General features: G+C 37.2%; 1 protein-coding gene across 6 annotated transcripts in view; it reads right to left on the reverse strand.

Moving 5' to 3' along the window:
• Positions 1 to 219: 219 nt before the first annotated feature.
• CCDC14 (coiled-coil domain containing 14) overlaps positions 220 to 12,044 on the reverse strand; it is a 48,138-nt gene continuing 36,313 nt past the window's right edge. For all 6 annotated transcript variants that reach the window (XM_054480922.2, XM_054480920.2, XM_054480916.2 and 3 more), the window contains one exon: positions 220 to 2,226. In XM_054480922.2, the coding sequence (XP_054336897.1) occupies positions 1,287 to 2,226 (940 nt within the window). In that variant the 3' untranslated portion in view covers positions 220 to 1,286. The remainder of the gene's footprint in view (positions 2,227 to 12,044) is intronic.

Genomic DNA, 12,044 nt, shown 5'->3' on the forward strand with positions numbered 1-12,044 from the left:
ATTAATTCATGAATACTAAATAAAATTAAAGATGCTAATGGACTCTTATGTGAAATAGTTTAGAATTCACTTAATAAATTTTTAGACTTAAATCTCTATCTGGAAAATCTGAACATATCAAAGACACTACAGCTGGCTCCTACAAACGCTGTAGCACTAACACCTAAAAAAAAAAAAAAAAAAAAAAAAAACACGAAAGAAACAAAAAACATGAGGAGGTTCTGGGATTAGGAGAACACTCTTTAATGATAAAGCCTGTCCAAGTACTAAAGACAATTAGAGTAGGCAGGTGACCTGTACAAAGTATTAGTGACAACACAACATTCAGCTTCCTAAGAGTTAAAATGTGCTGCTTACATGAAGGGAGATGATACTGAGCTAAGAAGTCCTGGTATAGAGAAGCAGAGAGACCAACCTACTTCATATTATATATAAAATAGAGAACATTCTCAGCTAACATGCTGGAAAAAAAAATTCTTCCAAAAAGGCAGAATTACAATCAATGCCAAGATTTACAAATTCCATCATGTTTAAATATAAGGACAAAAATAAACATTTCTTATTTAAAAAAACCCCACAAATTTCCCAAACTATAGCTTATCTGTTAGCACTTCTTTATCAGTCTGACTATTCTTTAAAGGCCTTAAAACATGAATTTGGGATAAAAACAAATAAAAATGCCCAAGTTTTAAGAAGCCATATGTTAATTTAGGATGTTATCTATATATTTTTTAGACCAATCAATGTTTTTTAAGAGGTGTAGATACTGGTAACTTTTCTCTTTAAATAAATGTTTATATATTTCACCAACAACACTGGCCTGTGGCACACAGCATGTTTAATGAAAACACATTGCTTTAAAAAAAAAGTATATGGAAACAGAAAAAAAACCCTCTAGTTTCAATAGAAAAACTTACATCCAGAGATTCTTTTCCCATTATCTTTTAGGACAACCACAGAACTATTTCAACCTGTACCCTTAATCCAGCAGACACACCTTAATAAAAGAACTCTAATTGCTAAGTACTGAAATAAAACATTACTTACAATAATTTCCTAGTTATCTACAACTTTCTTCTTGTAGCAATTGTCAACTTATTAAGATGACTTGTTTTTATAAGCTCCTCAGTGTCAATATATCCCAACAATACATTTATTACTTGTACAATGTATTACTTCACACATAATTAATAATATAAAACATCATTTCACTAAAGAAAAATACACATTCAATATAGCCAAGCTCTAGTTTTAAAAAGAAGCACCTGATGAGTTTTCTTCTGAATTCATTTCTCCAGAAGACCAGTCCTTAAAGACTTCTGGAGCCTAGCTATGTTGGCATCTAATGCCGCAAGGCCATTTCTGAAGTCTTGTTCATCACGAGAAGTGAACGTTGAAAATGAAGAGATGCTCCAGTCAGACATCAAGTCAGAAGTGAAAACACTACCATCACAGACAGTATTGCCTTTCACTTGAAGGCTGTTGCTAAGACAACCTGATGGGCCATGACATGCAGTTTGTTCCTCTGGCTCCTTGGTGGCAGCAGGGATCTTTCCAATCGCTTCCTTTATTTTCTTGAGGAGCTGTGTGTCCTTCATATCAGATGCTCTGAAAAGTTTTTCAGGTGCATCTTCTGCTTCCTTTGTTGAAGAGGAACAGACTACAGGTGTACACAGTTTATTTTCTTTTCCAGAGACAGCAAGTCCACTGTTGCTGACTAGCTGTGTTGTAGCTGCTCTTATTTGTGGCTGAGGGGATAGTCTCTTAGAAAGTGGTGATTTCTTTTCAGAAGTGCTTCTAGCAAAAGGAATGTAAATTGTATTATCCAAATTATGATCATCTTCTATTAAAGCCATAGTTTCACTCCCTTCATCAGAATCCTGTTTTGAAACGGCAGAAATAATTCCAGGTGCAGACACTTCCTCCATGCCCCTAGTGTTACTATTTTGAGGGCCTCTGGAGGACAGAACATTTTCATACGGCTTGTCTGGCTCTATGGTTTCCTCATTTTTAATTGTAGAAAGTGGCTCTGAAGGTGTAAAACTGTAATTTGTTTCTAACTTATTTAGATAGCTCATTATGGAAGTGTGAGCAGGAGCTGGGTCATGTTGAAGTTGTTTATCATGAATGTTCAAGAGTGATTTGGTAAGGTTATTCCCAGGCTTGCAGCGAGCACTGTCCACACTAAGATCGGAGAGAAGCTTTGCCATGCTAGTCTGTAAAGTTCTGTTAAGAAGAATTCAGAACACTAATTATTATTTTTTACCTGTTTCTTTAATTCACTTATCTATACCTCCATCTTTAAAAAAAGGATTTGAGAGAAGTGTCTGGTTCTTAATATGAAAACAAGCAACTAGAAGCACAAAATCACAGAATGTGCTTTGGCAAGAGCATATAATAATTAAAATAACAATGATAAAATACATTGGTCTGTATTGAATCTATCACTATGTCTAAAAATAGAGGCTCAGAATTTTTTTTTAAGGTATGGAGATGTTTTATTCTTTTCTTTTTTTTTAATTGAGATAGTCTCATCTGTCACCCAGGCTCGAGTGCAGTGGAATGATCTCAGCTCACTGAAACGTCTGCCTCCTAGGTTCAAGTGATCCTCTTGCCTCAGCCTCCCGAGTAGCTGGGATTACAGGTGCGCATCACCATGCCTGGCTAATTTTTGTATTTTTAGTAGAGACAGGGTTTCACCATGTTGGCCAGGCTGGTCTTGAACTCCTGGCCTCAAGTGATCTGCCCACCTCAGCCTCCCAAAGTGCTGGGATTACAGGCATGAGCCACCATACCCAGCCGAGATGGTTTATTCTTGAGCAGCACTACAAATTGGGCCCTAGAGTAAAAAACTGGCCTCACAAAGGTAGGCTAAGATACAAAGGGAAACACACTATTCATTTGTTATGGATTCTGTTAGGAATTATTTCCCTCCATTATATATGTGTTTGTGTGTGTGTGTGTGTGTGGCACAATACTAGAAAAAAAGTATAGAGATAATTATCTGGCATAATAGGTACAAGCAACAGCTAGGTACCAGAAAGGTGTATAAGGAAAACCACACAAGTTAGAAGTGGAATCAAATCCCAGTGCCATCATTAGCTGTGATCCTGGGCAAGTCATTTAACCTTTCTGAATCTCAAGTTCCTCACCTGTAAAATGAAGATATTTCTGAACTACAATGAAGATTAAATAAGATAAAATAATAAGGTATAAAGGTAAAGTACTTAGCATGGTTTCAGTCTAAGTGGGTGTTTGTTTGATGGCAGCCTTTATTAGTAGTCCTATTAAAGCCATTTTTTTTTTTTTTTTGAGATGGAATCTCGCTCTATCAACCAGGCTGGAGTGCAGTGGCGTGATCTCAGCTCACTGCAAGCTCTGCCTTCCGGGTTCACGCCATTCTCCTGCCTCAGCCTCTTGAGTAGCTGTGACTACAGGTGCCCTCCACCACGCAGGGCTAATTTTTCTGTATTTTTTAGTAGAGACGGGGTTTCACTGTGTTAGCCGAGATGGTCTCGATCTCCTGACCTCGTGATCCACCCGCCTCGGCCTCCCAAAGTGCTGGAATTACAGGCGTGAGCCACCACGCCCAGCCTAAAGCCATTTTATACTAAGACTTTAGTCTATTTAAATTGAATCATATATGGTCTCAAAAATCAATGAGGGCTGGGCATGGTGGCTCATGCCTGTAATCCCAGCACTTTGGGAGGCTGTGGCAGGCAGATCACCTGAGGTCAGGAGTTTGAGACCAGCCTGGCCAACATGGTGAAACCCCATCTCTACTAAAAAATACAAAAATTAGCTGGGCGTGGTGATGTGCGCCTGTGATCCCAGCTACTCGGCAGGCTGAGGCATGAGAATTGCTTGAACCCGGGAGGCAGAGGGTGCAGTAAGCCGAGATCACTCCACCGCACTCCAGCCTGGGCAACAGGGCGAAACTCCATCTCAAAGAACCAAAAAAAAAAAAAAAAAAAAAAACCCAAAAAACCAATTTAAACAAAGATACAAAGGACATCAACAGGTAACTAACAAAAAAATACCACTAGCCAATAAGCATGCTTTAAGAGTTCAACTTTTAATCAAATAAATTCAAAATTTAAAAATGATTTTTTTTGCTTATCAAATTAGCATAGTAAAATAAGAATAATACCCACTGTTAGAGAAGCCTGGAGAGGCAGGTGCTACTGGTGGGAGTGTACAGTGGTATAACTCTTCTGGAGAGCAAACTGCCAATACATTTCAAAAGCCTTAAAAATTTGTGTGTCTCACACTCTTTGGCCCACCAATTTATACTTATAAAAATATCCTACTGGTCTACACGGAGGTTGTACCCAAAGATATATTAATAAATATATTAGTTATAATATAAAATAGATGGACATATATATATTTATCTTCAAAAAAGTGAACTGGTTCAGGTAAATTATGGTATAAATGCATCATAGCCCCTAATTATAGTCATGTTGTAAAGCATATTTATTGATAGGAAAATGTTCATTACATAAGGTTAAATTAAGAAAAGCAGGCCATAAATAACCTAGACTCAATATTTTTCTAAAAAGTAGTCACACACATAAACATAAAATGCTAAAAAGAAATCTCTATACTAAACAGTCAGCGGTGATTATATCTCTGTATATAAGATAAATTATTTTCTCCTACAAAACGAAAAACAAATTTTTTCCAACTTGGCTTACACTGTCCCCTTAAACATGCTGTATTTCGACCTCTAATTGTTTGTCAAATGGCAATGGCTCCTGCTATTTCTTCTAATATCTCCTTCTATTTTTAAAAAATGCCTCTTTCTAGGTTATGAGGAGAGTGACATCTCTTTTAATAAGTCTTAAAAATCTCCAGCAAGATGGTGGAATAAGAGTTTCCTGGCTCTGGTCCCTCTGGTCCCCCTCATAGAAATCGAACTAGCTACTATCCACAGACAAGTACACCTTCATGAATATCCCAGAACTCAGGAGTGAGCTGAGACACTCTCTGGGATCACAGAACTGAGAAAAGCTGCATTACAGGGTTAAAAGGAACAGTTTCACCCCTTTCCAAGCCAGTTAAGTACCACACAGATAGGAGTCCCCTGGGCCTACAGTTTCTACCACAGAAAAAGAAAGCTGGAGGTGAATACTCAACTTCCCCGGCATTCTGGGATGCTTCTCAGGAAGCCCACTTCTGTATTACCCCATTTGTTCCTACAGGGCTAGAACACTTAAGGTTAGCGAAAAACAAAGAAGGGGGATACGGCTCATAGCGGCTACAGCACAGATCTTGGCAATGACTCTGCACTCCTGCCAATGGAAGCATCAGACCAGAGAGACCAGTCAATAGCACTGCTTTGCAGAAAGCACAGTTGACAGGTGTGCCAGGGCCGAGTCCCTCCCACTATCACACCCAAGCCTTCCCCAACACTTAAGCAGAGTCTCAATTCTCTGCTTAAAGTTTTCCTAGGCCAGAAGGCAAGTATGCGGTGGCACCTAAGTGTAGAAGAGAACATCTGGTCCCATAAGAACTGAGAGGGTGAGCGGTAACCCCGCGCAGCCTCAGTACTCTGCTTATGGCTTCCCCAGACCCAGAGGCAAGTGAACATTAGCATAAATCTGTGGAGGTCGGCATCTGGCCCTGCCAGACTTTAGTAACCCTACCTAACTTCACAGCTGTACATAGTTTCCTGAGGCCAGGAGGCATAACTGCATCCCTGCATATCTGCGTAACACAGCAACTGGCCCTGCTCAACCTTAGCAGTTAAGCAGTGACTCCACTCAGCTTTGGAGTCCAGCCTGAGGTTTTGCCCAGGCCCAGGCAGGGAGGCAAACCTGTGACTGCATACTGTGGAGCAATCTCCGGCCCTGCCTGTCACGAGTGGCTGGGCAGCAAACCCAGCAACACTGAAACCCAGCCTGCAACCCTGCCCAATTAGATTCTAAACAGCAGTAGCACTCAGCCAGGGAATACAGCCTGCAACCCTGCCCAATCAAAGGTGATTGCAGAGCCCAGCCAGCAGCTCCACCTGACTGTGGAACCCAGTCAGTGGCCTCACTGGTTGATGGAGCACAGCCATTGTTTTCACAAGACCATGGAGTACAGCCAATAGCTCCACTGACCTCAAAGCACAGGTAGCAGCCCAGTTAGAGAACCCAACAGCAAGGTCTGCCTGCCTATGGTCACTACCAGATGGCCAATCCAGAATCTCAGGCTAGATGAAATAGTGACGGTTTATCCCCTTCACCTCAAGTGAGAGGTGGGGTAGGGAAGAACACTTGTAAAAGCTGGAAGAGGTGGCCCCTTCTTCAAGTGCACAGACACCAATGCAAGGATACAAGGATTATGAAGAACCAGAAAAATGACACCACTAAAAGAAAGTAACAAAGCACCAATAATGGACTCTAAAGAAATGAGAGACAAAGAATTGAGAATAATCCTCTCTTTAAAATGTTCAGGGAACTACAAGAAAATATAGATAAAAAATTAAATGAAATTTGGAAAATAATTAACAAAACAATAAGTTTGACAAAGAAATAGAAACAAATTTTAAAAGTCAAATAGATATCTTAGAGATAAAAAACACAGTATCTAAACTGAAAAATTCAATCAAATACTTCAATAGTATACTTGATCAAGCAGAGGAATTAGTGAGCCTGAAAAGAGGATATTTAAAATTATCTAGTCAGAAGAGGAAATAAATAAAGAATGAAAAAGAATGAAGAAAGCCTACAGGTATTATGAGATACCATCTGAGAAACAGGAGTGCCTGAAGGAGAAGAGAGAGAAAAATGACCAGAAAGCATATTTAGGAAAATAATGGCTGAAAATTCTCCAAATCTAGGGAAAGACACCAACATTCAGGTACAGGATGCTCAGAGGTCTCCAATCCAATTTAACCCAAAGAGAAGTTCACCAAGACACACCATAACTGAACTGTTAAAATTCAAAGATAACTGTTAAAATTCAAAGCAGTGAGAGATAAGAAACATCACACACTAGGGAGCCCCAATATGGCTAACAGTGGATTTCTCAACAAAAACAACCTGTCAGCCAAGAATACTTTATCCAGCAAAACTGTCCAGAAAGGAGGGAGAAATAAAAACTTTCCCAGACAAATGCTAAGGGAGTTCATCATCAGTAGGCCTATCTTACAAGAATTGCTAAAACAAGTTCTTTAAGCTGAAGTAAAAGATCACTAATTAATACCATAAAACACATGCAATTATAAAACTCAATGGTATAATACATAATCATATTCTGAATACTTTAGTACCTTAATGGTGGTATGTAAAGCAATTTTATCTCTAATATGAGGGTTAAAAGACAAAACTATTAAAAACTATTATATTACAGGATATAAATTAGAAAAAGATGTAAATTTTGAAATCAAAATCATAAAATGTGGAAGAGGGGAGTAAAAGCGTAGTTTTTGTATGTGATTAAAGTTATTATCAGCTTAAAATAGCCTAAGTATAAGATGTTTTATGTAAACCTCAGGGTAACCACAAAGCAAAAACCTACAGAATTTGCACAAAACTTGAAAAGGAGTCAGAGCATACCATTGCAGAAAACCATCAAACCACAAAGGAAGGCAACAGAGGGAGAAAGAAAGGATCTACAAAACAATTACAAAATAAATTACAAAATGGCAGTAGCAAGTCCTTGCCTATCAACAATTACCTTGAATGTAAATAGAGTAAATTCTCTAATCAAAAGACAGAGTGGGTGAATGAATCAAAAACTGTATGCTGCTTACACGAGGCTCACTCTAAGGTAAAGCACACACATAGACTGAAAGCGAAGAGATGGAAAAATATATTCCACAGGAAAGGAAACCAAGAAAGCAGGGGTAGCTATACTCATATCAGACAAAACAGACTTTAAGTCAAAAACTGTAAAAAGCAGCAAAGAAGGTCACTATATAATGATAAAGGGGTCAATCTGCAATTGTAAGAATATATGCACCCAACACTGGAGCAACTAAATAATAAAGCGACTATTAAATGATCTGAAGGGAGAGACAGACTGAGTGGGGGATTTCAGTACCCGGCTCTCAACACTGTACAGATCTTTTAGATAGAAAATCAATAAGGAAACATTGGTCTCAAATTACACTTTAGACCAGGGGTGTGCAAGCTTTTGGCTTCCCTGGGCCACACTGGAAGAACTGTCTCGGGCCACACATAAAATACATTAACACTAACAACAGCTGATAAGCTTAAAAATTTGTCAAAAAAAAATCTCATAATGTTTTAAGAAAGTTTATGAATTTGTGTTGAGCCACATTCAAACCCATCCTGGGTTGCATGCGGCTCAGGGGCCATGAGTTGGACAAGCTTGGTTTAGACCAAATAGATCTCATAGACATAATATAGAACATTCCATCCTACAGCAACAGAGTACACATTCTTCTCTCGTGCACACAGAACATTCTTCAGGATAGATCATGTTAGACCACAAAATAAGTCTTAACAAATTTAAGGAGACTAGAATCATATCAAGCATCTTCCGATTCCAATGGCATGAAACTAGGAATCAATAACAAGTGAAATTTTGGGAAATTCACAAACGTGGAAATTAAGCAACATGCTGCTGAACAACCAATGAGACAAAGAAGAAATTAAAAGGGTAATAAAATAATACCTTGAGACAAACAAAAATGAAAACAAAATATGACATTTATGGGATGCAGCAAAAGCAATTCTAAGAGGGAAATTTATAGCAATAAACATATATCAAAAAAGAAAGCTCTCAAATAATCTAATATTACACCTTAAGGAACTAGGAAAAGAAGAACAAATTAAGCCCAAAATTTGCAGAAGGAAGAAATCACAAAAGATCAGAGCAAGAAATAAATGCAATAGAGACTAGAAAAACAATAGGAAAAAATCAGCAAAATTGAGTTTTTTTTTTGGGAGAAATAAACAAAATTGACAAACCCTTAGCTAGACTAAGAAAAGGAGAGAGAAGACTCAAATGTATCAGAGAGAAAAGGAGATATTACAACTGATAACACAGCAATGCACAGAATCATAAGAAGTTACTATGAGCAATTATACACCAACAAATTAGATAACCCAGAAGAAATGGATAAATTCCTATACAGACACAACTTACCAAACTTGAATCATGAAAGAATAGAAAGTCTGAGCAGACCAATAATGAGTAAGGATATTAAATGTTCTTAATAAAGTCTCCCACCAAAGAAAAGCCCAGGACAAGACAGCTTTATAGCTGAATTCTAACCAACACTTAAAGAACACTTAAAGAAGGATTGAGAATACCAATCCTTCTCAAACTCTTCCAAACATTCAAAGTGGAGGGAATTTTTCCAAACTTGTTTTACATAGAAAACACTGAACAAGGCCAAGTGTTCTTGTTGAACACTTGAAAACACTGTTCAAGGCCAATATGACTCTGATAACAAAGCCAGAAAAGAACACTACAAGAAAAGAAAACTACAGGTCAATATCTCTGATGAACACAGATTAAAAAAACCCTCAACAAAATACTAGCAAACCAAATTCAACAACACATTAAAAGAATTATTCACCACGATTAAAGGGGATTTACATTTGAGATGCAAGGATGGTTCAACATATAAAACCGATGAATGTGATATACCACATTAACAGAATGAAGAATTTAAAACTATATGATCATCGCAAAAGATGCAGAAAATGCACTTGATAATTTCAACACTCTTTCATGAAAAAACTCTGAAAAGATTCCGTATAGAAGGAATGTACCTTAACACAACAAAGGCCATATATATGACAAACCCATAGTTAACATCATACTCAGTGATGAAAGTTGAAAGTTTTTCCTCTAAGATCAAGAGTAAGGTAAGAAGGCCCACTCTCACCACTTCTTTTCAACATATTACTGGAAATCTTACCCAGAGTAATTACGCAAGAGAAAAAAAATAGAAGATAATAAGAAAGGAAGAAATGAAATTGTCTGTTTGCTGACACGATTTTATACACAGAAAATCCTAAACACCAAAAAACTGTTTTGCTGATAAACTCAGTAAAATTGCAGGATACAAAATCAACATAAAAATTCAGTAACATTTCTATACACTCACAACAAACTACCCAAAAGAAATTAAGAAAAACAAGCAACAAAAAACAAAGTAAAATACTTCAGTGAAAATTTAACCAAGGAGGTGAACAATACACATATATTATTAGTATTTACTAAATATATATATATTATTAGTATATACTAAAAACCATGAAACACTGATAAAAGAAATTGAAGAAAACACAAATAAATGGAAGCCTACCCGTGCTCATGATTGGAAGAAATAATATTGTTGGAATATTCATGCTAACCAAAATGACCTACAAATTCAACAGAATTCCTATCAAAATTCCAGTGTTATTTTTCACAGAAATAGAATAAACTATCCTAAAATTCATATAGAATCATTAAAAAAAACCCTGAAAAGCCAACAATATCTTAAGTAAAAAGAACAAAGCTGGGGGCACCACGTTCCCTGATTTCAAAATATATTAAAAGAATTGAAATCAAAACGGCATGAACTGGCATAAAAACAGACACGCTGATCAATGGAACAGGACATAAATAAATCCATGTATTTATCGCCAATTGATTTTTGACAAAGGTGACAAGAAAACAAAATGGGGAAAAGTCTCTTCAACAAATGGTGATGGGAAAACTGGAGATCCACGTACAGAAGAATGGAATTGGATTCTTATTTCACAATGCATACAAAAATATACTAAAAATGGATTAAAGATTTAAATACAAGACCTGAAACTGTAAAACTACCAGAAAAAAACATGAGGGAAAAGCTCCATGACACTGGTCCAGGCAATAATTTTTTAGATATGACCTTGAAAGCACAGGTATCACAAACAAAAATAGACAAATGAAATCGTATCAAACTAAAAGGCTTTTGCACAGCAAGGGGAACAATCCAACAGAGTGAAGAGACAAGCCATGGTGTGGGAGAAATATTTGCAAACCGTACTTGATAAGGGGTTAATATTCAAAACATGTAAGGGACTCACGCAACTCAATAGCAAAAAAACAAATAATTAAAAAATGGGCAAAGGACATTTCTCCATTTAAATGGCCAATATGTCTAAGAAAAAATGCTCAACATTAGGGAAATGCAAATTAAAACCACAATGAGATATCATCTCACACCTGTCAGAATGGCTATTACAAAAAAGATGAAAGCTAACAAGTGGTGATGAAGATGTGGAGAAAAGGAAACCCTTGTATACTGTTGGTAGGAATGTAAATTAGTATAGACGCAATGGGAAACAGTATGGAAGCTCCTCAAAAATGTATAAATAGAATTACCATATGATTCAGCAATCTCATGTCTATGTACATATCCATATATATATCCATATATATGTATGTATACATATATACACACACATATATGTATATACACATATACACACACACACACACACACACACACATATCTATCTATACATACACACCCAGAGTACGGGCATTGTAGCATTATTCACAACAGCCAAGATATGGAATAAACCTACGTTTCCTTCAGTGAATGAATGATTATTTCTTTATAAAAAATGTGGCATATAAACATATTGGAATACTACTCAGCCTTAAAAAAACAAACAAACAAACAAACAAAAACAGGAAATTCTGTCATTTGCAACATGAATGAACCTGGAGGACATCCATATGCTAAGTGAAATAAGCCAGGAACAGAAAGACAAATACTGCATGACCTCACTTACATATGGAATATAAAAAAGTTGAACTCATAGAAGCAGAGAGTAGAATAGTGGTTACCGGAGACTGGGGTTGTGGTGGACGTAAGGTAGGGTATGGGAAATGGGGAGATGTTAGTCAAAGGGTACAAAGTTTCAGTTACATAGGAGGAATAAGTTTGTGGGTTCTATTGAACAGTAGGGTGACTATACTTTTTTTTTTAGATGGAGTTTTGTTCTATTGCCCAAGCCGGAGTACAGTGGTGCAATCTCAGCTCACCACAACCTCTGCCTCCTGGGTTCAAGTCATACTCCTGCCTCAGCCTTCCG

This window comes from Pongo pygmaeus, chromosome 2, assembly GCF_028885625.2.
Source record: "Pongo pygmaeus isolate AG05252 chromosome 2, NHGRI_mPonPyg2-v2.0_pri, whole genome shotgun sequence".
NCBI lineage: Eukaryota > Metazoa > Chordata > Mammalia > Primates > Hominidae > Pongo > Pongo pygmaeus.